The following is a 26,248-nucleotide window of genomic DNA, read 5'->3' as shown; positions in this document are numbered from 1 at the left end:
GAGGCAAGGAGAGAGGGAGGGGAGGGGGGAGGGAGTGGAGGGGGGGAGGGAGTGAAGGGGGAGGGAGGGAAGGAGAGAGGAGGGGGGAGGGAGGGAAGGAGAGAGGAGGGGGGAGGGAGGGAAGGAGAGAGGAGGGGGGAGGGAGGGAAGGAGAGAGAAGGGGGAGGGAGGGAAGGAGAGAGGAGGGAGGGAAGGAAGGAGAGAGGAGGGGGAGGGAAGGAAGGAGAGAGGAGGGGGAGGGAAGGAAGGAGAGAGGAGGGGGGAGGGAGGGAAGGAGAGAGGAGGGGGGAGGGAGGGAAGGAGAGAGGAGGGGGGAGGGAGGGAAGGAGAGAGGAGGGGGGAGGGAGGGGGAAAGGGAGGGAAGGAGAGAGGAGGGGGGGGGGGAGAAAAGAGAAGGAGGCTGAACGGCCGGGCCCAAAACCTCGGGCTGGATTTACAGGTAGGTGGCGTCGGGTCTCCGGGGGCGTCGCGGAGATCCAGGGGGTGGGGGTCACGGAGGGTGGGGGAAGAGTCGCGGATGTCCGGTTGGGGGGGGGGGGGTGGGGGGTGAAAGAGAGAGAGGGGGGGTCGGGTCGGGTGGGAGGAGCCTCATCCACGCCGCCGCAGTGAGGCCATTCGGCCAGGGCTAGGGGCTGCGTGCTTCGGGCCCCACCCAGTTTTGGGTGCTGGAGCTACTGCACATGCGCGCCCACTGTAGCGCGCATGTGTAGAGGTCCCGGCACGGTTTTCAGCACAGGGACCTGGCTCTGCCCCCTACAGCTCGTGCTGCGCTGCGCCCGGCTCCAGAGGACCTGCAGGGAGCCGGAGAATAGGCAAGTTTTTTTTAGGCACACTTTCTGCCACGAAAAACGGGCGTCCAGGTCCAGGCTGCGCCGTTTTAGGCGCGGCCCGAAACTTGGGCCCTTTATATCTGGTCCCTGGTGGAGAGTGATGTATTGAGCAAGTAGCTAAAGATCTGTTCATGCATCAATACTACTGAGGCCTCACCTGGAATAGTGTGTTCAGTTTTAGTCTCCTAATCTGAGAAGGACATTCTTGTTATTGAGGGAGTGCAGACTGATTCCCGGGATGGCTGGACTGACATATGAGGAGAGACTGGATCGACTGGGCCTGTATTCACTGGAGTTTAGAAGGATGAGTGGGGATCTCATAGAAACATATAAAATTCTGATGGGACTGGACAGATTAGATGCAGGAAGAATGTTCCCGATGTTGGGGAAGGTCACAACCAGGCGACATAGTCTACGGATAAGGGGCAAGCCATTTCGGACTGAGATGAGGAGAAACTTCTTCACTCAAGAGTTGTTAACCTGTGGAATTCCCTACCGCAGAGAGTTGTTGATGCCAGTTCGTTGGATATATTCAAGAGGGAGTTAGATGTGGCCCTTAAGGCTAAGGGGATCAAGGGGTATGGAGAGAAAGCAGGAAAGGGGTACTGAGGGAATGATCAGCCATGATCTTAATGAATGGCGGTGCAGGCTCGAAGGGCCGAATGGCCTACTCCTGCACCTATTTTCTATGTTTCTATGATTACAGTCACTGCAACTCAAAAGTCCAAATACACAGCTTCGGTGTGGACCAATCAAGACAGCACTTCAAATGTCCGAGATGTTTTGATGAACAACGCACGTGTGTTATAAGAGTGCAGCCTATGATGAACGCACAGTTCTCGAGCTGTGTGCCACACTTGTAAATTCAAAGGACTCGACCATGTCCCGGCTGTAGCTAAGACTCACTTTTCCGTGGGGCTCCTGACATGCCGTCGGAACAACCGTGGCACAATAGTGTTATCAAATGAGCTCACCACAAAACTGGCTCAGCGGCAATTTTCTGGTTACCACAACATCGTATTCGAGCGCAATTTCAAAATAGTGTTTTTTTTGGCTTAGCTCTCTCGTAGGATGATTGGAGGCCCGCTTAGAAAAGGGAAAGGGTCTGTGCTGTCTTGTAAATTGGCTTCCAATGGGCCTACACAAGGCCAAGAAAATAAACATGCAAATCAGTCGACTTGGCATCGCTGTCCTGAAAAGCAAAAAGCACTCCAGATGTTGGAAATCTGAAATAAAAACAGGTAATGCTGGAAAGACTCGGGTCAGGCAGCAAGTGTGGAGAGGGGAAGATACTGTTAACGCTTCAGATGGATGACCTTTTGCCAGCACCACGCATGCTGCCTGACCTGTTGGGTGGTTCCAATTTTCTGATTTTATTGCTCTCCTGAAGCATGGATTTAACATAAAGCCAGTTTAATATGCAGCTCTAGGAACCATCTGCAGAATAAAACAAACCAGAAACAAAACAAATAGCCTAGCGATTAAGTGACCAACAGTGCTAGCACACGGCACTGGAAACTAAAAAAAGTAAAATGCAAGACTGCCTTCTTTAGCTTCAACAGCACTCACCTGGGTACCGTCCTGCGTGTCTCTGAATCAGAGGGAGGGGTAGACTGCTGTAGTACAGAGAATCTATTCAAACTTGTCGTTCGTGGCACGTCTGAAATAAAACATTGAACTTTATACTTTCTAAACTGAAAAGTGATGGTAGTCCCCAAGCTTTCAACAACAAACTTGCATTTATATAGCACTTCCAATGCATAGTCAGGATGTCCCAATGTGCTTCACATCCAGCACAGTCACTTACGTAAGCAAGCATGGCAGCCAATTTGTACAACAAATCCCAAAACACCAAATAAGATGAGCGCGCAGTTAATCAGTTCCTTTTTGATAAGATTGATTGAGGGGGGAATTGTTGTCCAGGACACTTGCAAAACTTTAAGTTCTTCTTCAAATAGGCCCTGGGATTGTTTATGCCTACTCAAACAGACCTTTTATGCCTACTCGAACAGTGCCTACATTTAACATTTAAACAGAAAGAGGGCACTTCCAACAATGCAGCACTCTTTCAAAATGTCACTGAAGTGTCAGCCTAGATTATGTGCTTCAGACCTGGAGTGGGCTTGGAGGAGTTGTGCTGAGATAAGAGTACAACATCTCCAAGGCGATTCTAAATATGGGGTACAGAAATTAATGTGGAAGACTGCACCAAAATACAGGAAGACACAAACAGGCTTGCAGAGTGGGTGGATAAATGGTAAATGAAATTCATTATGGCAAATGTGAGGTGGCCTCTTTATTCCTCAGGAGGAATAAAGAGGCCACTTATTCCTTGGAGGGCAAGGAACTAAATGGGATAGAGGAGCAAACAGGTTTGTGAATTATAGATACACAAAAACTCAATTGTTTTTATAAATCAATTTCTTGCAGATTAATTCAGGTCAGCAGACTCAATAAACACATTTGAAACAAAAAAAATTTTTTTTTAAGAAAGGTCACTTTGATACAGCCTGTGACGGAATCTCTTCCTATCGGCAAAATTAATTTTTGGTCAACTTGCAACCGCGTGGTGTTTGTTTGGCAGACCGGGACATTTTCAAAACACTGATAAAAATGGTGGTTTGTCATTAACCACAGATTATGTTCTAAACCAGTCAGTCAGTGAAGTGCCAAACAGGAACTGGACCTTTCTCTCAGGGCAGGCCGCAGCAGAACAGGAACAGGTTGAAGCCACTTGCCATTCATCCAAATGCGGGTGACTTGTCTTTAAAGTTTAAAAAAAAACAAAGAAAATGTCGACCTATATAGAAGTTTTTCCACCTTAATGTGCATTTTCAGAGGGGGAAGATCCAGTTTTAAATAATTTCTTAACCAGGGAATAAATTATCAGCACTGTGTTTACGGGACTAGAGAGATATGTTGGAAAATGTATAACCTCGGTCTTCAAAATCAGGTTTGCTAATAAAATAACGGCTGCGTAAGACGATCACAAAGAAAAGACTGAGAAACGAGCACCATTTCACTTACCAGATTCATTAGTTTTCACTCCTCCACTGCTGCCCTTACCCCAGCTGCCTAATCGGCATCCTGGACCCAGCTGAATTTTATCATCAGTGGCAGGCTATGGGACAGAATAAAGCAAAACACTTTCAAAATTGAGAAGTGGGATCCTGTTGGTCATTATACTGGACAAGCCAAAATACTTGCAAGTTAATCACTCCTCCCTTCCCTGCATATTTATAATAGGCACTCTGAAAACCTGTGCCTTGTTCCATCATTTCTACGCAATCAGTTCCCACCATCACTGCCAGCTCATGATGTGATTTTGCTACTCAGGTAAAAGTGTGACGTCCAACATGGTTTCTCCCAACAAGAGAACATCCGCTATCCAACGGCTCAGTGGACTGGCTTGGTGCAACACTAAAGCATACAGACCAAGGAGGACCCAAGTTCAATCACTAGATTAGTGCTAAGTTTAGGTATCAACTGTGAGAGCAGTAGGAGTGCTACTATTGCCCAGCGGGATATAAAAAGGAAACAGTTCCGGAACTCTGCTGCATAGTGCAGCTTGGCTGTAACGGCCCCTGGTCAAGTAGTTTTCCGATACTCACTTGGGCTGCTGACACCCTTTGGAACCACACACTTGCAAGAGAATAGGGAAAAAAGGGGATGAAAAAAATCATGTTGAACTGTGCATTTATGGTTCCGTTAATTCAAATTTCGCAACAGGAACACCCTATTCATTAACAACATAACCCATAACAGGAACACCCTATTTATTAACATAACCCATAACAGGACCACCATTTATTAACATATCCCATAACAGGAACACCTCATTAATTAACATATTCCATGACCGGAACATTGTTAATTAACATATCCCATAACTGGAACACGCTGTTATTTAACATATCCCATAACTGGAACATTGTTAATTAACAGATCGCATAACAGGAACAGCAGCTAATTAATATAGATCCTACAAGAGGGAACATCCTAATAGTTAACATGGACTTAATCCATGAGCCTACATGTACCTCAATAATTACAACTTGCATCTCATTTTTAGCATAGATTGCAGTGACGTATAGTCTCTGGGACATGAGGCACTCTGCTTTTGATCAACATAAAAAAATACTATCACAGTGTGAAAATAAAGTTGTTTATAGTGCAAGATGGTAATAATCCAACATATCTGTCAAGAGATTTAGTTGCATTTGGAATAAACAGAATTTATCAGCATAACTGTACAAAATGATTTCTCAGAAACTGGTAGATTATTTTAAAGTCATGATAACCAAAAATGGAATCTGTAGGCACAGGTTAATTTATTTAATTTGGGGATTATCAGCACAGAACTAGAGAATGAGTTCACTATCAACAAGCCTGAAGCAAGGGGTCGAGAGGGAATTGTTTTTCTACTCAGAGTAGTGACTTGGAATTTACTCCTGGCTAAAGCACTCACTGCTGTGTTGATTAAATCCATCAAAGGAGATTGGTGAATATCTGGTTGGGAAAGGGACCAAGGGTTCGTCAGGTAAGTACAGATAAGAAATGGTTGAATGCTGTTTGGCATGATGATTCCCGAGTTGGTGGAACCACAAAGGAAGTTAACCATTTGACAATACGGATGCAAGCCTGTATAGGCAATTTGAAGCTCCAGCAGATTTGCCACTGGGAAACACGAAGAAGCTTACAGATGCTTTTCTCAGGAGACTAATTGGGTTTGATGCGAAGATGAAGCTGGCTGCACGTGGCTTAGGAAGGACCTTGAAGGCCGTAGTGGCATTTTGATCCTTTTGTCATGTTGTTACGATGAATCACTCAGCTTCCAATCACGTAGTATTTTTTGTTCCCTCCGCCAATGCCGTGCTGAAGGTACCATGTACAATGTGCAAGTTATCTGCACATCAAAATGTCAATGTACTGGTGTCTGCCAATACAGGATCATTTGAAATAAAAACAGAAAATGCAGGAAATAGTCAACAGGCCAGGCAGCACCTGTGGAGTGAGAGAGACAGAGTGATCGCCTCAGGTCGATGACCCAGAACTGATTGAGGCATTGACTCGGTTTCTTTCTCCACAGATGCTGTGCTGCCTGGCCTGCTGAGTATTTCCAGCATTTTCTGTTTTTATTTCATATTTCCAGCATCCACAGTACTTTGCATCATTTGAAAATAATCAAAGGCTGAAGGAAACACAAGATAAACATTTCTCTGTACTGTAGCCATCTGCGTCATCGCAGCAGGAAAAATAATCCTGAAGCACCCGAGGTGGTCAAGAATGCACCACACACTCTCGTGGCGGATTCCAAACTAGTGCCAAGATTAAAACCTGCACCATAATTAAACAGTTAATTAACCATAACTGTTGCAAAATGGTAGATTTTCTTACCTCCGGAACCAGAGTTTGAATCTAGCCCAGGCAAATGGAACAACATTCTCTTTACCTGTTGTCTGAAAGGGTATAATGTGAAATTGTTTAAGTAGCCTCAACACAGTTTCCTAGCAGATGTGATTTCAAAGGACAGACAGTCTCACTGTTAAGAGGAGTTGAGAATGGCTGGCATGGGAAAAATTCACACTGCTGCAACAGGGGCACTCTTCGAGGATAGGATTAAGGCACATTGTTGGGTCAGAGTAGAGGGACATTTCTTCTGCACCTAACTCATGCAATACCCGATAAAATAGTGCTCGATTTTGACAGTGGGTGCCTAAACTGTCAATTCTCCAGCACTTGCATTCCTCATCTGAACAGCACAAAAAAATTAACCATCAAATACAAATTAAGTCACCCTAACTGCAGTTATGATTGATGGTTTTATAGGACTAGCCTGTCAGACATGGATCCAAACATAACTTTGGCCGTGATACAGCCTCATTTCATTCATACATATTTTGCTAGACATTAACCAACAAAAAACATCATGTACTTGCTGTCTCAATCTTTCCCTTTCCCCCAACCCATTAAATAACCCAAGGCATTAAACTATTAATCTTACTCATCCAAAGAAGTAATCGCCTGGGCCATCTAATCAGTCTACACACCACAGACATACTCTGTTTCCAAAGGGCTCAGAAGAGACTGGAGTTATAAAGTGCATTTTAAAGCTTCTACAGTTACAATTACAGAATTTACAGTCATGAAGGGGGTCATTTAGCCCACTGCGTTTGTGTCAGTCCAGCCCTGAAAGACTGTGTCTGCAAAATCCAACATCCCCTGCCCTTTCCCCATATCTTTTTATCTTCTTGCTTTTCACATTCTTATTTAATTCCCTCTTAATGATATAGTCACTGCCTCTAACCCTTCGGGTGAAAAACAATTCTTCTAACTTCCCTCTTGAATGATAATCTTCCGTTTTTGTCCTATTATTTGATTTGAAAAGTAGAAACAATCTTTCACTATTTATTCTTTCAAAACCTTTCATAATTTTAAAAACCTCTTAGATTCCCACCTAAACCTTCTCTCTTTCAGTGGAAAAAAGACTCAATCTTCTTCAATGATTACAACCTCTCATTCCTGGTAAAATTCTACAGTATCTTTGCCATACCCTTTCCTTAGCCCCAACATTGATGAGAAAATGGGGGGCCCACTACTACAGCCAAAACATCATTTGCAGCCTAACCAACGACTTGTACAAATTCAACATAATTTCATTAACTTCTATATTCAATGCACCTAGATATGAATTACAGAATACTATTTGTCTTTATGCTGGCCCTTTCCACCTGTACTTCTACTGTACTGACAGCCCTCTTCCTTTACGCCTACTTGCCCTCCAATTTATTGTCATCAGCAAACTACAATATCGTTCCCCTGGTTTCCATGTATAAATAATTTACATAAACTAATCAATTTCCTAAGGCTTTGCGTACAGCAAGTCAAGATGAAATGCACTCTTCAGGTGAAGCAGGTTAGAGGTAGGGGGTAATTGGACCAGGGCGCCCGCATATTAATGTTATACACATTCTGATTATATATATGGCCATTATAGATCCTGATCTCCATATTTATAATGGAAGATATCAATGCGTCACGCTGTAATTACACCCCCCTTGACAGTGGCGGGACTGCAGCGCCTCCACTGGTGGGAGGCCAATTATAAATGTGTACATTGGAATTTATAATCGTAAGTTGATAGGAAGAGCGCAAAGGTATACGATTTTTAATATATAGATGGAAAACAAGGGGGTCCCTGCAAAAATCCCCGGGGCTCATCCATAACTTTCCAATTCAAAAGAATCCATTAACCCCCACTCATCAATTTCTGTTGCCTAGCCGCCTCTTTATGACTACATTCTCTGCAATACCATATACCTTAATTTTTATACAACTACTTAAGAGGTGTTTTCTGAAAAGAACTGGACATTTGGTTTGGTTGAATTTCTAGTGAATTAATGTGCCTAAAATTCCTGTACAGTGCAATAATCACCCAAACTATACAGCAGCAACAGTAAATGTATGACTGTTCTAACCCTAAATCAGCATTGATAACTAGCATGCACTTGATTCAATACTTTATCTCAGTTTGTCTGTAAATGATTACAGCAACAAAATTTCAGATACTTGCACCAGTAACAATGCTCGTACTTTGGTGATTTTCGGGAACTTGCTGGGATCTATCGTCCTACTGCTCTTCGTTACTGGGACAGTGTTCCAAGCTTCTTCCATGGGTCGTCCACCACCTGCAAACATCACCATCAGTTACTGTTAAAATATGCACTATTTGGGTAATGTGGTCACATCTGTTTAATACTGCTACATTCTCTGCAATACCACATACTTAATTTTTACACAACTACTTATTGAGTGCTTTCTGAAAAGAATTGGACATTTGGTTTGGTTGAACTTCTGGTGAATCAATGTGTCTCTACAATTCCTGTACAGTAATTATTTTGGTCTTCGATCCAAGAGCCACTATTCCTCAAGAACAAAGCAGCAGGAATCCTTGTTGAGATGACTTGGAATTAAACTACACAGGTGTAAGTAATCCTAGCATTGTAACACACCATTGTAGAATTTACCCAACTGAACTAACTCCCAAAACAATTATTTTCTGACCACTTTCAATATTTTGCACCCATTCTCCACAAACCATGGTGACCCTGTTTTAAGAGTAATTCGGGTGTGTGCAACATAGCAGACAGATGTACAAAAGAAGCCAGCGCTCAGCTAAACTCCAAAAAGCACGAATACACCAGTAATCAACAGCACGAGCTATCATTTCATTTAATAGTACAAGCAGTCCATCACTCACTGCAACTTAACACAGTAAAATTGGTCCCTCTGACCATTTTGATAACAGCAATAGCAGGTTCGAGGAACCATTTATTTTCTACCACCTGAACAGGCAGTCATCTATCTAAAGGGAAATAGAGGACTCAAGTGGATAGACTCCACTTGAGAAAAGCAAGACATGAAAAAATGAGAGTCAAGTACCACTGATAGAGAATGAGAAGCATTACAACTGCAAGATTATATATAAAAATGATTACATCTGAAAAAGCAGCTCCAGAAACAGTTGCTTCCTACCTGTTCGCCTCTTGTCTTGTTTGGACAATAGTTGTTGATGAACCTTCAGCTGCTGTTGCTGCTCTTCAATCTGTGCTTCTTTATGAATCTGTTCAATGGTCTTTGGCCCCTGTTCGACCCTACGTGACACCCAGTTTTTCTGTGGATGAATGTAACACAATCAGTGTGTGTAGAAACCTAGGGACTGCCATTATTTAACGATATATTTAGACATTTCCACGCCATAATGTCATTTGTTTATGTTAATACTGCAATTCTTCAGGTTGGATTTCAAACTATCTTTATAATCTCTTTTTTTGTGATGCACAACCACCATGTGATAACGCACAGACCATCAAATGTGTTAAATCTGCAACAGTCCAAAACTAAACCAGAGCATGCCAGGAAAGGTCAGAATGTATAAACATTACGGTGAATCAGAAAGTGGGGGCAAAGCAGGGAAAGATGGTAAAAAAACAAATTTAAAAGCTCTTTATCTGAATGCATGTAGCATGCGTAACAAAGTAGATGAGTTGACGGCACAAATGGATATGATCCGATGGCCGTTAGAGATGTGGTTGCAAGGTGACCTGGACTGGGAACTAAATATTAAGGGGTATTTGACAATTCAGAAGGACAGACAGAAAGGAAAAGGAGGTGGGGTAGCTCTGTTAATAAAGGATGAGATCAGTGCGTTAGTGAGAAACGATATTGGCTCAGATGATCAAGATGTTGAATCAGTTTGGGTAGAGATAAGGAACAGTAAGGGGTATAGTCTATAGGCCCCCTAACAAAAGCTACACTGTTAGACCGAGTATAAATCAAGAAATAATGGAGGCGTGTAAAAAAGGAACGGCAATAATCGTGGGCGATTTTAACCTTCAAATTGATTGGACAATGCAAATTGGCCAAGGTAGCCTTGAGGAAGAGTTTATCGAGCATATCCGGAATAGTTTCCTTGAACAGTACATTGTGGAACCAACCAGGGAGCAGGCTATCTTAGATCTAGTACCATGTAATGAGACAGGATGAATAAATGATCTCCTAGTAAAGGATCCTCTAGAAATGAATGACCATAGCATGGTTGAATTTTAAATTCAGTTGGAGGATGAGAAAGTTGGATCTCAAATCAGTGTCCTAAGCTTAAATAAAGGAGAGTACAAAGGTATGAAGGCAGAGTTGGCTAAAGTGGACTGTGAAAATAGATTAATGTGTGGGATGGCTGATGAGCTGTGGCAGACATTTAAGGAGGTATTTCATAACTCTCAACAAAAATATATTCCAATGAGAAGGAAAGACTGTAAGAGAAGGGATAACCATCCGTGGCTAACTAAGGAAATAAGGGATGGTATCAAATTGAAAACAAGGGCATACAATGTGGCCAAGACTAGTGGGAGGCCAGAGAATTGGGAAACTTTTAATAGCCAGCAAAGAACGACTAAAAAAATGATGAGTGAAGATAGATTATGAAATTAAACTAGCACAAAATATAAAAACAGATAGTTTCTACAGAAACAGAGTTTCTACAGGTACATAAAAAGGAAAAAAAGACTGGGGAATTAATAATGGAGAACAGAGAAATGGCAGAGACATTGAACAAATATTTTGTATCGGTCTTCACAGTAGAAGACACTAAAAACATCCCATTAGTGGATAATCAAGGGGCTACAGGAAGGGGGAAATTTAATACAATCACTAAAGTAGTAGTACTCGGTAAAAATAATAGCAGACAAGTCCCCTGGACCTGATGGCTTACATCCTAGGGTCTTAAAAGAAATGGCTGCGGAGACAGCGGATGCATTGGTTCCCTGGATTCTGGGAAGGTCCCAGCAGATTGGAAAACCGCAAATGTAATGCCCCTATTTAAAAAAAAAGAGGCAGAGAGAAAGCAGGAAACTATAGACCAGTTAGCCTAACATCTGTCGTTGGGAAAATGCTGGAGTCCATTATTAAGGAAGCAGTAGCAGGACATTTGGAAAAGCATAATTCAATTAAGCAGAGTCAGCATGGTTTTACGAAAGGGAAATCATGTTTGACAAATTGCTGGAGTTCTTTGAGGATGTAATGAGCAGGGTGGATCAAGGGGAACCAGTGGATGTGGTGTATTTGGATTTCCAGAAGGCATTCGATAAGGTGCCACATAAAAGGTTACTGCACAAGATAAAAGTTCACGGGGTTGGGGTAATATATTAGCATGGATAGAGGATTGGTTAATTAACAGAAAACAGAGAGTCAGGATAAACGGGTCATTTTCCGGTTGGCAAACAGTAACTAGTGGGGTGCCACAGGGATCGGTGCTAGGACCTCAACTATTTACAATCTATATCAATGACTTGGATGAGTGTAATGTTGCCAAGTTTGCTGATGATACAAAGAATGGGTGGGAAAGCAAATTGTGAGGAGGACACAAACAATCTGCAAAGGGATATAGACAGGCTAAGTGAGTGGGCAAAATTTTGGCAGATGGAGTATAATGTGGGAAAATGTGAGGTTATCCACTTTGGCAGAAAAAAAATAGAAAAGCAAATTACAATTTAAATGGAGAAAAATTGCAGTGCAGAGGGAGCTGGGGGTCCTTGTGCATGAAACACAAAAAGTGAGTATGCAGGTAGAGCAAGTAATCAGGAAAGCAACTGAAATGTTTGCTTTTATTCTCTATCCCCCTTGCAATAAAGGCCGGGAAGTCCTGCTACAACTGTACAGAGTATTGGTGAGGTCACGCCTGGAGTACTGCATACAGTTTTGGTCTCCGTATTTAAGAAAGGATATACTTGCATTGGAGGCTGTTCAGAGAAGGTTCATTAGGTTGATTCCGAAGATGAGGGGGTTGACTTATGAAAATAGGTTGAGAGGTGATCTTATCGAAACATATAAGATAATGAGGAGGCTCGACAAGGTGGATGCAGAGAGGATATTACCACTCATAGGAGAAACTAAAATTAGGGGACATAGTCTCAGAATAAGGGGCCACCCATTTAAAACTGAGTTGAGGAGGAATTTATCTGCTCAGAGGGTTGTAAATCTGTGGAATTCTCTAACCGAGAGAGCTGTGGAGGCTGGGTCATTGAATATATTTAAGGTGGAGATAGACAGATTTTTGAGCGATAAGGGAATAAAGGGTTATGGAGAAAAGGCAGGGAAGTGGAGCCGAGTCCATGATCAGATCAGCCATGACCTTATTGAATGGCGGAGCAGGCTCGAGGGGCCAGGTGGCCGACTCCTGCTCCTATTTCTTATGTTGTGTTCTTATAAACAGCAAGTGCATTTGTGCCACAAGCATAAATCTGAATATTCAGTCACCATCGCAGCTTTCTTTATTTTTCATAAATCGCCTGTCACCAACATGTAATTACTTTGCATCCACTTCAACTAGAGGAAAGTGCTTAAAAGGGACATCCTCACCATGACAAACATACACATTATACCAAAACAAATCTTCACATGGACAGTGACAGAATAAAGATCCATTTATAGTCTGAGATCCAGAATCCATTATTTCTTCCAGGGCAGAACGTCAAAATTCTACTTTTGGAATGAAAATACAGCGTTGCAGTAGTTCCTGCCAGAGGCCATTGTTAAACATCTCACAATTATACACAGTTTGGTTGGTATGCGTCTGAAAGAGCTCTGCTGTTGCACGTTTCCTCACCAATCTGGGCATTTCGAAGGGGAAGGAAAGAGACTGAGCACATATAGCCTTGCCTCTCATCGAGTAATTTGCTCTTTAGGAAGAAATGCATGCAGCTCCAGCTCAACAGCACTGATACAGGAGTTAAAAACCTCTTCATTTGTTGGAGTACATAACATTATAGAACATTTTAGACGTGGGCAATAAATGCTGGGCTTGCGATTGTTGCGCACGTTCCGAGAATGAATAAAAACTGTATTTCAACATGTTTCAGACGGGCGACACCCTTAATCACCACCAAATAACTAAATTAGTGCATCAGTAGGTACTTTTGTTACATTTAATTAGAAATGTGTGACCAACTTAAGGTAGCAATATTGTAGAGGAATTTACGCCTTTTAAAAAGGCATTGAAAAAGCGTTTACATACCATTCTCACATCTATTATATCTTGGAGCATAAAGCGTATCCGAGATGATGTTTTCCTTTCTTTTACAATCTTTTCCATTTGATTGAAATATTGGTCCATGCGAGGCTGAAAGGAACAGTCACACTGTTAAAACTCAGTTTTTTTATTGGACTTTGTGGAACTTGTTTTTTATTTTACACATTTATCAGTAAAAGGTTTTTGCAGTTTGCATTTATTAAAACAAAATTCGAGGACATTAGGAATGCAACGAAAATGCAAGACTGATGGATATCATTTAAAAAAAGGAGAGAAAGCAAGTTATCACCGGGCTCCATAGTGCCCAGGGTTCCTTTCCACAGCAATCTACTCAGGAATTAAATGAATCAAATAATTATGCTACAGGCAGCAACAACAAACCCCAGCATAACAGGTAGGGCAGAGCAAGTTATAATTCTTGCAGAATGTCTTCTAGACCTGCCCAATATCAAGTCATGTCATCCACTCAAACTGTAGTTATGTGATGGCTGTGGATACGGAAGGTGTTCATCATATTTAGAGCTTTTGCCACTTTTAAAAACATCTGATGGTGCAGTTCCGCTTTCAACCACTAGATGGCTCTATTAGCTACTACACGGCGTCCTTAAACTCCCATAAGCTTTTTAGAATGATCAGTTAACAATTTTAAATGCCACTTTCTAAATCAATGACCTTTAAGTTGCAACAATTATTAAAATGCCTGAGTCGCTTTCCTTCCTGCTTTTAGTAAAACAGGACATTGCCCAATTGTATAAATTGCTTCCAGGCACGAGAATAATAATTGCGACCACAACAAAAGCTTCAACTTTCGAACTCCATTTAAGCACGGAAGCCACATTTATACATCAAAGTCTTATTGACTATCTAACCTTAGTGAGTAGGAATGGAGCATCAGTTTCATCATACAAATGGATGAATGAAGGACAAATTGGCATGCTGTCAGCACATTTCAGGGACAGTAAATATCAGTGCAACATATGAAAACAAGACCCTTTCATTTATGAGCAGAGGTGCTCCATCTAATCACCCACGCTCAATAATGGATTTTCCCCATTATAGAATCATAGAATAGTACAGCATGAACGGAGGCCATTCAGCCCATCGAGTCTGCTCTTTCGGAGAGCAATCCAGTTAGCCCTATTCATAGAATGGTTCCAACACAGGCCATTCGGCCCGTTGAACCTGTGCCAGCTCTCTGCAAGAGCACTTCAGTTAGTCCCTCGCCCCGTTCTTTCCCTTCAGGTACTTATCCAATTCCCTTTTGAAAGCCACGATTGAATCTGCATCCAACACCCTTTCAGGCAGTGCATTCCAGATCCTAACCACTCCATTGTTGCAACTTAAAGGTCCAGATCCTATCTCCCCACTCTTTCCCCATATCTCCAACTTTTTTTCCTTCAAGTATTTATCCAATTCTCTTTCGAAGGCTTCTATTGAATCTGTATCCACCGCCCTGTCAAGCCGTGTATTCCAAATCCTAACCACTCACTGCCTCGGATTTGTCATACTGAGGAAGGTATAGAGCTGAAGAGTCCCCAACCATTGAAGAGCAACAATGTCAGAGTATCAATCTAATAACAAAATCTATATACTCAACCCTGATGAAGTCCATATGACAGTCTCAAGGTCTCAACAGACTAGACCCACAGAGTGGCATCATCATCATAGGCAGTCCCTCGAGTCGAGGATGACTTGCTTCCACGTCAAAAAGTTCACAGGTGTTTCAATGATGGACCTAAAATTCCAGGTCCGAAATAAATCTTGAAGGGTGGGAGATGCCTGTGCGTGGAGTTTTTTTAAACGTGTGGTGACCGTTGCACACCAGCCACCACACGGGATTGACAGAGCTAGGTCTTGGTCCAGCAGCAAGGCTGTGCCACACAACTATTGATTTTCTCGGTTGACACTAGCCTCTTTTAAAACATTTCTCTATCTCACCTTGAGAAGCCTATGTGCACCTGAAATCTGCTGTCTACATCTTGTAACCTAAGTTGGTCTTAAAGTCACATCCTGGTACCAAAAAAAGAACAAACCCCAATGTTGGTGGTCAGTGTGGAGAGAGGGAGGGCCTATGGAGAGAAAGGCAAGGAAGCCCAAGCAGCTTACTGGAAGACTAGTGTCAACCAAGCCTGTGTAAACACAGGTCTGTTTCAACGCTGAGGCAGATTAAAAGCAAGTGTATTTAGCCCACAACTAGGACGTGGCCACATGGTTTAACATTGTCCCTATTCACGAAAATGGGTTTGAAGTTAAGTGAATTGAGTTTTCATTCTAATGGTCACTCTGTATGTTCACTTGCAGTCCGTAAAATAAAACAGATTTATGATTCATATCTGCCCTCGTCTCATTAAAGTGCTTCAAGTCAGCCTACTGAAAGATTGGAAAAGCATGTGTGAAAGATATGCTATTCAGTTCTGATGACAAGGGGGACACTATTACGTGTCTACGTTACACTATTGTAGGATTAGATGTGGGGAAAATGGGTGCACTTAACATAAGACGCAGGGACGAACCTGAAAGAATATCTGATGCAGACACGACATTTGTACAGGAGCCCAAAATCCTACATTTCAAATGTGGTGGTAACATGAAATTATGCAATAATAAAAATATTCATCAGCACACATGAATGTGTATTAAGTGGCTTCCACAGTCAGTCATTGTGGTAACCCCCAAGTGGTTATTGCACATTTGATTCAGTGCTGTACAAGTGACCAATGTTCCTGCTAAGCTGCGAGCATGCGCACCGCGCAGTAATCTGCAAGGTCCCATGCAGGCCGCTCACAAGCTTTTCCATTGGGAATTTAAAGGCACCATGTAGTGAAATAAACAAAGCGCAGCGGAGAGGGAACACTACAAATGACTTTTCCATAATTACTTTAAGGAAAAAGAAAGGAATGGGAAATGAAGACAGAAACAGAAAGAAACAAATTAAGTTTTTTTATATATAGGGCTCAAGTTTGCCCCCAGGGTTAGAATGGCGCATCTCTGTATGGTGCGCCGACTTTTTAAGAACAGAAAGGGCGCCTATTATTTACCTCGGTATTCTCCCTTCTGTCTGGTTGATCCAGGCCCTTGGCGCGGCAAAGCGCAGCAGAACACGTGGAGGGCGGAGCCAGGTCCCGGCGCTGAAAACAGTGTCGGGACCTCTGCACATGCAGGCTAGAGTGTGCGCGCATGTGCAGTAAGCTCCAGGCCCCCGAGGCTGTGTGGGAGGAGCCCGAAGCACGCTGTTCCTAGCCCTGATCGAATGGGCTACCAGGGCAAAGATCGGACTCGGGCCTCCTTCCCTCCCTCCAGTTTAAGCTCCCACTCCCCGCCCCGCCCGGCATCTTGCTGGGGGCGGGCCCCGCCCGAAGTCTTCATCGCAACCCGTTCAGCCTCCCTGTCAGCCTCTCTGACAGAGAGCGAGAAACTGACAGAGAGAGAGAGAGAGAGAGAGAGAGAGAGAGAGAGAGAGAGAGAGAGACACTGGGGGTGGGTCCATATGAAGTATAATGTGGATAAATGTGAGGTTATCCACTTTGGTGGTAAAAACAGAGACACAGACTATTATCTGAATGGTGACAGATTAGGAAAAGGGGAGGTGCAAAGAGACCTGGGTGTCATGGTACATCAGTCATTGAAGGTTGGCATGCAGGTGCAGCAGGCGGTTAAGAAAGCAAATGGCATGTTGGCCTTCATAGCAAAGGGATTTGAGTACAGGGGCAGGGAGGTGTTGCTACAGTTATACAGGGCATTGGTGAGGCCACACCTGGAGTATTGTGTACAGTTTTGGTCTCCTAACCTGAGGAAGGACATTCTTGCTATTGAGGGAGTGCAGCGAAGGTTCACCAGACTGATTCCCGGGATGGTGGGACTGACCTATCAAGAAAGACTGGATCAACTGGGCTTGTATTCACTGGAGTTCTGAAGAATGAGAGGGGACCTCATAGAAACATTTAAAATTCTGACGGGGTTAGACAGGTTAGATGCAGGAAGAATGTTCCCAATGTTGGGGAAGTCCAGAACCAGAGGTCACAGTCTAAGGATAAGGGGTAAGCCATTTAGGACCGAGATGCGGAGGAACTTCTTCACCCAGAGAGTGGTGAACCTGTGGAATTCTCTACCACAGAAAGTTGTTGAGGCCAATTCACTAAATATATTCAAAAAGGAGTTAGATGAGGTCCTTACTACTAGGGGGATCAAGGGGTATGGCGAGAAAGCAGGAATGGGGTACTGAAGTTGCATGTTCAGCCATGAACTCATTGAATGGCGGTGCAGGCTAGAAGGGCCGAATGGCCTACTCCTGCACCTATTTTCTATGTTTCTATACCAGCACGCTGTTGGTGGGCTCCCAGTGCTGTAGTCGGTGAGTAGAAATGTAATTTTTTTATTTATTGATTGATTTTTTATTTTTATTTTTAATCTTTTTGATTTTATCCTGTGACAGAGCCATGCAAGCATTCAATCCCATAGACAGACAAATACTTTGGTTCTGTCTTCACGAAGACAAAAATGACGTTCCGGAAATACTAGGGGACCGAGGATCTAGCGAGGAGGAGGAACTGAAGGAAATCCTTATTAGTGAGGAAATTGTGTTTGGGAAATTGATGGAATTGAAGGCCGATAAATCCCCAGGGCCTGATAGTCTGCAACCTAGAGTACTTAAGGAAGTGGCCCTAGAAATAGTGGATGTATTGGTGATCATTTTCCAACAGTCTATCGACTCTGGATCAGTTCCTATGGACTGGAGGGTAGCTAATGTAACACCACTTTTTAAAAAAGGAGAGAAAAAACAGGGACTTATAGACCGGTTAGCCTGAGATCGGTAGTGGGGAAAATATTGGAATCAATTATTAAAGATGAAATAGCAGCGCATTTGCAAAGCAGTGACAGGATCAGTCAAAGTCAGCATGAATCTATGAAAGGGAAATCATGCTTGACAAATCTTCTAGAATCTTTTGAGGATGTAACTAGTAGAGCAGATAAGGGAAACCCAGTGGATGTGGTGTATTTGAACTTTCAAAAGGCTTTTGACAAGATCCCACACAAGAGATTGGTGTGCAAAATTAAAGCACATGGTATTGGGGGTAATGTATTGACGTGGATAGAGAACTGGTTGGCAGACAGGAAGCAGAGAGTCGGGATAAGCAGGTCCTTTTCAGAATGGCAGGCAGTGACTAATGGGGTGCCGCAGGGCTCAGTGCTGGGACCCCAGCTATTTACAATATACATCAATGATTTAGATGAAGGAATTGAGAGTAATATCTCCAAGTTTGCTGATGACACTAAGCTGAGTGGCGGTGTGAGCTGTGAGAAGGATGCTAAGAGGCTGCAGGGTGACTTGGACAGGTTAGGTGAGTGGACAAATGCATGGCAGATGCAGTATTAATGTGCATAAATGTGAGGTTATCCACTTTGGTGGCAAAAACATGAAGGCAGAATATTATCTGAATGGCGGCAGATTAGGAAAAGGGGAGGTGCAATGAGACCTGGGTGTCATGGTACATCAGTCATTGAAGGTTGGCATGCAGGTGCAGCAGGCGGTGAAGGCGGCAAATGGCATGTTGGCCTTCATAGCTAGGGGATCTGAGTATAGGAGCATGGAGGTCTTGCTGCAGCTGTACAGGGCCTTGATGAGGCCTCACCTGGAATACTGTGTTCAGTTTTGGTCTCCTAATCTGAGGATGAACATTCTTGCTATTGAGGGAGTGCAGCAAAGGTTCACCAGACTGATTCCCGGGATGGCAGGACTGACATATTAGGAGAGACTGGCTCGACTGGGCCTGTATTCACTGGAGTTTGGAAGAATGAGAGGGGATCTCATAGAAACATATAAAATTCTGACGGGACTGGACAGGTTAGATGCAGGAAGAATGTTCCCGATGTTGGGGGAGTCCAGAACCAGGGGTCACAGTCTAAGGATAAGGGGTAGGCCATTTAGGACTGAGGTGAGGAGAAACTTCTTCACTCAGAGAATTGTGAACCTGTGGACTTCTCTTCCGCAGAGAGTTTTTGATGCCAGTTGTTAGATATATTCAAGAGGGAGTTGGATTTGGCCCTTACGGCTAAAGGGATTAAGGGGAATGGAGAGAAAGCAGGAAAGGGATACTGAGGTGAATGATCAGCCATGATCTTATTGAATGGTGGTGCAGAGTCGAAGGGCCGAATGGCCTACTCCTGCACCTATTTTCTATGATGCTGGGTGAAGAGCTCCCCATTCTACAAAAGCCATTTCTTTCACAAAACCCGCTGCCACCTCGTGCTTGTTGTGTATGCATGCCTGTTTACTGTGCGATGTCTGTAACACTGTTATGCAACACTGAATGTACCCTTACACTGTACACACCTTGCCTGTACACCAGAGGGTGCTGCTGCTGGAGACCTAAGGGTTACCTGCACACTGCAGGTAACTCGGTATAAAAAGGAACACGCGGCTTGTTGTCCTCACTCAGGAGCTGCAAATAAAGGACTACAGATCTGCACAGTTTAAGTATCATACCCTGCCTCGTGGAGTCATTACTAAAGGTGCCGACATAGGCTACAACTGCCGACGAGGATGGGATACGAGGTCACGAACCACACGCTCAGCATGTCGAATCAGCAACTTTCAGCAATTTACCGATGGGGAAGATTGGGACGCTTTTGTAGAAAGATTGGAACACTTGAGACTGGCTGCACTGTGCGACTTTGGCGACCACCTAAATGAAGCCCGAAGGGACTCTAAACCGACGAGAGCAGTGAACCGCTTTGATACTTCTGAAGGCAGAAACGCTGCCCCGAGTTCGCCACATGGGGCAAACCGGCTAGCCCCGTGCTGGCGCTGAGGAGGAAACCACAGGGCCCACCAGTGCCACTAGAAAGGCTATGCATGCAAAGAGAAAAGGCACCTTCAAAGGATGTGCAGAGAAAGCTTTACTCACCGCGTCTCTGATGAGTTGGCTGATCACCGGGGCTCAACCCCTGGAAGAAGAGTATGGAACTCATACCTGCTCCACCGAAAGTTCTCCGTGGGCTATGAAAGTAGACGTCGACGGGGTCCCAGTTTCTATGGAGAGCGACACAGGGGCGAGCCAGTCTGTGATGTGCCAAGCGACCTTTGAAGAACTTTGGATGAATCCCGCCAATCGACCACAATGGCAACCTGTCCAAACGAAGCTGCTCCCAGGCCTCCGGGCTTCGGCAATTGACCTCGAACATGGATCCATCGCAGCATCCAGAGGTTCCACTGTCCAGCTCGATTGCCCACAGCACCCCGGCAAAATCTCCAGGATCGAGGACCAAACTCCACTTTCCGGGCCAGGGCAGCACTCCAAGAGGTGAACATCGACGAAAGAAATGGATTCCCAACATCCAGGATCGAACCTATGGAAGAAAAGAGCACCACAGCCTACCTGCAGCAAAACCAGAAAATGGCTGCAGCACCACAAGCAGCAGAACCTGTAATCAAAATGGCCTTCACCATGCCACAAGTGAACATGGAGGAGCATCATGTGACATCGAGCAGCCAATCAGATTTGAAGGCTCCCTTAAAGGAGACCGGTAACCAAAAAAATTTAAAGGTGAAGTTTCAACTATTTGAGTACACGGACTTTAAAGCTAAAGATGCAATTAAAGGGTGCAAGTATGAAAATGTATACAAAGTAACCATAAATTGTGATGCTGGTTTAACTAATGAGATGTATGCAGGTGTCAGTAAGGTTAAGAACAGTTTATTATGCTTAACAATAATGATAAAGAATGTGAAATGCCTAATGTTCCATGTCTGTTGAAACCAGGACACCCAAAAGTGATGCAAATGCTAGAATGTATAATGCAGGCTCGACTGTGTGTGATCAGAGCCAAGGTGTCATGTATACCGGTAGGACACTGCCAAAGGACATTGGGTCCTACAGGGACCATGCTGATGCCAATGGAATCCCCCTGTGGGAGACCCCCAGGTCCAGCAGGCTACCTGATCACGTTGCCTGGACCTTTGAAATTAATGTGATGCCCCTTGCAGGACACACAGTGGGAGCAGACCCACTACAGGGACAGTGGTCAATGGGCAGCCCAGCCACCACCAATGGCAACCTGCACCAGATCAGCCCAACAACCCCTGGCCACAGGGCCAACACCAGGAGCATGAGGCTAATACCTTCCAGCTTCCCTGGCAAACCCTGGGATGACCTGACCCTCATCCCAATTGGTGGACAAGGAGCCCACCCAGTCTTGTGGCCCTGCCCACAACTACCCACATCACAGTGTATACACACCACCCACTGCTGCAGTGGCTACCCCCCCCCGAGGGATCCCACAACATGGTGTGTGTGAGGGGAGGGGAAACATATGAGGCCAGCCTCAAGCACAGGGGTCACACCTGGCAACCACACAAACCTCACCACAACCTCCCATAGCCCACCACTGATCACCTCCCCTGGGCATGACAATAAGGATATGAAAAATGCTTGGGGGGGGGGGGGGGGGGGAAAGAAATGTTGTTGTATATGCATGCCTGTTTACTGTGTGATGTCTGTAACACTTATGCAACACTGAATGTACCCTTACACTGTACACACCTTGCCTGTACACCAGAGGGTGCTGCTGCTGGAGACTTAAGGGTTACCATAAAAAGCTTGTTGTCCTCACTCAGGAGCTGCAAATAAAGGACTACAGGTCTACACAGTTTAAGTATCACACCCTGCCTCGTGGAGTTACTAAAGGTGCCTACATACACTACAGTGCTGACCTGTGTGTTTTAAGTTGTAAAAGAGCATGGCGCATTGAAGGCTGCTTATAGTTCGTAATTTGTGAGTTTCCGTGGTTTCAGAGTGCCTCTTGTATATTTTGTCCTGCAAGTTATTTGGGGGTCTCCGTTTTTTTTTTTGCAGGTTCCCATTTTTTGGGAGTGTCCGTTTATACAGGTTTCACTGTATATGATAAACACGGTGTTCCAAGAAGGTAATTTCTGTCCTTCTTACCTGAAGTTATTGCAGTTCTCCTATCTTACATCATCTTCATGGGCAATCCTAACTCCCCGTACCCTTGAGTGTGTCTATCCTCGTCATGACATCAAGGAACACCTCCAGTACCTTGCCAGAGAAACCTGACTGCTAATTATTTAGGTTTATCCCATGCCTTCACATAAGATCTCTTTCCAGTTTTTGAAAGTGATGGAGCACATCAGATTTTATTTTAAGTTTAAAATATCAACCAAATTTAATTTACAAAAGCTGAACAAGCAAACAAATAACTGTCCCAAAATAGTTATATATTCCAGCTCTTTGAGTGAACATAGTTACAAATACACAAGCCTACGCATTAAGCTAACCCTTTGCAAGTAACTTTTAAATAATAATGTTCCGAGAATTTCATATCTTACTTCTTACTCTATTGGGAGCAGAATTAATTAAATTGTTTCTTTGACATTCAAACCAATTTTTCTCTTTCAGGAGATTCAAATTAATTGGTTTCCTTCTCAGAATTTGTAAAACATACTCCTTGAATCCAAACTAAAAAGCTGCCTAGATTTTCAATACCCGACAACTTTAAAAAGGAACTCTGCCAGTTTGAATTACTTCTCTTTCTAGCCCGTAACCGACGATACTTGTAAGCGTTTTGGGTAAGGCTTGGCACAAGATTCTGGCTGTTAAACTCCTTATACATCATCACTGGATTTGAAGTGAGAGCCCCCAAACCAACCGACTTCCCAAAAAGCTTCCCTGCACTGCCAGGGGGTCAGCTAGATATCCGACAGTGCAGTCCCCACTGCTGAGAGCGGGTGCGTTCGTGTAAACGTGATTGGCCAGCCATACGCGATGGCTGGTGTAATGACTAACAAAAACTTCCTGAAATGAGATTTATTTAGGCCTAAATAATACACCAGCTAATATTTACTGCACTTCGATCATTCATTGCTTTTATAAATTACACAGCTCAGTTTATTATAGCAATTTTAGGGACCTAATTTTTGCCCGCTGTTTTATCTTTACAATGGATTAAGGCGAACATTTTCCAGTTCTCGGTCTTGATGTTGCTGGTTTGCACAGAGTGCATATGTCATTGTCTATAATTCTTATACAAGTAGCCAGTTAAGCAAAATAGACTGAACGACGACTGGAGCGAATACTCGTATTTGGATGTCACTCAATCAGTTCCAATTGTTATATGTCATCACCTTCTTGCTTTGTAAATGATAATCTCAACATGTGCTACTATCTGCAGAAAAAAAATACCCGTCTCCAAATTCTGAGGTTACATCAGCTAAAGAAGTAATTGAGAAAGTTTCACAATCCAAACACTTTTCTGCAAGTCTAGCAAATGTAGTTCGACAAAAAGAAAATGTTTTTCTTGGTAAGCCTAGCCTAGAAACATAGAAAATAGGTGCAGGAGTAGGTCATTCGGCCCTTCGAGCTTGCACCACCATTCAATATGATCATGGCTGATTATGCAACTTCAGTACCCCATGCCTGCTTTCTCTCCATACCCCTTGATCCCTTTAGCCGTAAGGGCCACATCCAACTCCCCTTTGAATATATCCAACGAACTGGCCTCAACAACTTTCTGTGGTAGAGAATTCCACAGGTTCACAATTCTGAGTGAAGAAGTTTCTCCTCATGCAAATTTTCTGAGAATATCTTTGCTGCGTGTCTGAAGAAAATTACATTACTTAATAAGGATGGCATTACACAGTCTACATTGTGGTGTTTCCACAACTCTGATACAGAAAGTCAAAGAACATTTTTTTTAATCAATTGAAAATAACTCTGTCTATTAAAAGGCAAGACTTTCTTGTATGTATTAAACTGTTTTAAAAAAAATATTGCATGCAACACAAACTTAAGTGTTTTTAGTTTCACTATTAATTCCCTACAACATGAGTCTATGGAATCGAGGATCCCTCCCATGTAGGTTATTTACAGTGAGTATCGCCGATTTTAATCGCTCCACCACTGGTATCCGTGCCTTCAGCTCTCGGTCCTAAACTCTGGAATTCACTGCCTAAATCCTCTCTACCCTTCTTTCCTCCTTTAAGATGTTCCACAAAACCCACATCTTTGACCAAGCTTTTGGTCAGCTGCCCTAATATCTCATGTGGCTATGTCAAAATGTTGTTTTATAACGCTCCTGTGAAGCGCCTTGGGATGATTTAAGATGTTATATAGATACAAGTTGTTGTTGAGTAAGCACAGCTGTTTCTGCCCAAAATAAAAGTATTTAAGACACTATAATCGGCAACTTTAAAATGGACATTAATGCAATTAACGGTTATTCCATCCATTTATAATTAGCGACACTGATTTATGGAGAAAGCAGTTCAAATACTGTTATGACTAAAATATTTTCTCTCCGTTTTTCAATAAAAATTGTAAACTCGTGGCCTTGTTTGTGACTTTCAACCCCATTGCCAATCAGATATGCATCTGGCATATTTTTGAAGCTGTATATGGTGGGGGTCAGCTGGAATATGATCAAGACTACATTTCATTTTTTTTTAATATGTTGCAGTGCCAACTCAATCCACCCCACCAGTGCAGGCTGAAGCCAAGTCTGACCCACCTACGCTAGAAAGTGAATTACACTGGATGAACAAAATCAAAATTAGGGCTCCTGGCTTTCCCATGAATATTGCTCACATCAGTGAGGTGGTCTTGTGCAATAATCATTCTCAAACTGGACATCCGATTGTCTGGCTAGTAGTCAAGGTACAAACCACATTAGAACACTTGAATAAAACGACTGCTGTGCCAAGTTGTCAGCCAGGTATTTCAGCCATTATAAATGTACAGGTTGTACCTCTCCAGTCCGGGACACACTCATTCAGAAACATCAGAGGTTCGGCATTAGTTGGGCCTGAGGGAATGGCGGGTTTATGTTTAAAAGAAGTTTTTGTCAGCTGCAATCGGTGTGTTCGGCGATCGGCTGGGAGCGGCTGTCAGTCAGTGAATGCGTGCGTGGGTGCTGAGGGAGCTGCCCACAGGATGCCAGCACACACTCACAGACACAGAAGCCCAGGCGCTGTCCACCGGTACGCGAGACCTCCCATGGTTCGGGAAATTCTCTGTTCTGGCACCGTTCACGTCCTGAGGGTGCCGGATTGGAGAGGTACAACTGTATTTATCTTTATCGCAGGTGACCAACAGCAAAAAAAAAATGCACGTATCACAAGCAACACTTTGAACGTTGACTTGCAGAACAATAAAGTTGTCTAAGGTAGTCATTAAGAGGAGACAGAAAACAAGTCCAACTGCCTACAATGAAGCAGCTACTTTCATTACTAATGGGCCTGAAATCCCGTTTTTTTTCTTCCCGCGGGCGTTCGACTAAAAATAGGAGAAAAGATGTGCACTTATCTTTGGTTGAACGCTCACCAGAGATTACGGACTCGAGGCCTACTCTTCTAGCGCAATGGAGCGCGTTCACGTTGGGACGTCTGTAGGAGTCACGTGGGCCTGACACTCAATCATGGTAAAGTATTTTCTGATTCATAGTTGGTAAAGTAGGCTATGCGCATAGCCTACCTTTACCAGGCGCTAGAGTTTTAAGGACATTCGCAGGGCAAGAGATGGCCAAATAGCGCAATCTCTGCCATGGGAATGTCCTTCTCCCCAAGATGAGTGCGATCCGTCAAGCCAGTAACTTGACAGATCGGCAAAGCCGGTTTTCGGTGCATGTGCATCGCGCGCCGGAAACCGGCTTTTGCGATGCCTTCCCAGGTCCATACACACTCCGTACCGACCCGGGGAGGCCGGAATTTCAGGGCCATTGTTGTTAAAATTGATCTGATTCAACATGTATTCTGCAACAGCCTTCAACCTCTGCATTTTCTCATTTAGCCTTGAAGATGGTCGAGAACTACAATTTGGCCGCA

At 43.7% G+C, this 26,248-nt stretch overlaps 1 protein-coding gene across 23 annotated transcripts in view; it reads right to left on the bottom strand.

Moving 5' to 3' along the window:
• LOC139228773 (eukaryotic translation initiation factor 4 gamma 3-like) overlaps nucleotides 1-26,248 on the bottom strand; it is a 335,585-nt gene that overhangs the window by 41,119 nt on the left and 268,218 nt on the right. For 17 of the 23 annotated variants that reach the window (XM_070860122.1, XM_070860137.1, XM_070860131.1 and 14 more), the window contains 5 exons: nucleotides 13,402-13,524; nucleotides 9,366-9,504; nucleotides 8,424-8,518; nucleotides 3,858-3,951; nucleotides 2,400-2,490 (listed from right to left, as the gene is read on the bottom strand). In XM_070860122.1, the coding sequence (XP_070716223.1) occupies nucleotides 2,400-2,490; nucleotides 3,858-3,951; nucleotides 8,424-8,518; nucleotides 9,366-9,504; nucleotides 13,402-13,524 (542 nt within the window). The remainder of the gene's footprint in view (nucleotides 1-2,399; nucleotides 2,491-3,857; nucleotides 3,952-8,423; nucleotides 8,519-9,365; nucleotides 9,505-13,401; nucleotides 13,525-26,248) is intronic. The other 6 variants (XM_070860138.1, XM_070860130.1, XM_070860119.1 and 3 more) reach the window with 1 other exon arrangement.

The sequence above is a fragment of the Pristiophorus japonicus genome, chromosome 18 (genome assembly GCF_044704955.1).
Source record: "Pristiophorus japonicus isolate sPriJap1 chromosome 18, sPriJap1.hap1, whole genome shotgun sequence".
Lineage (NCBI taxonomy): Eukaryota > Metazoa > Chordata > Chondrichthyes > Pristiophoridae > Pristiophorus > Pristiophorus japonicus.
Note: the sequence above shows the minus strand (reverse complement) of the source record. Positions and strands in the feature narration are given on the sequence as shown.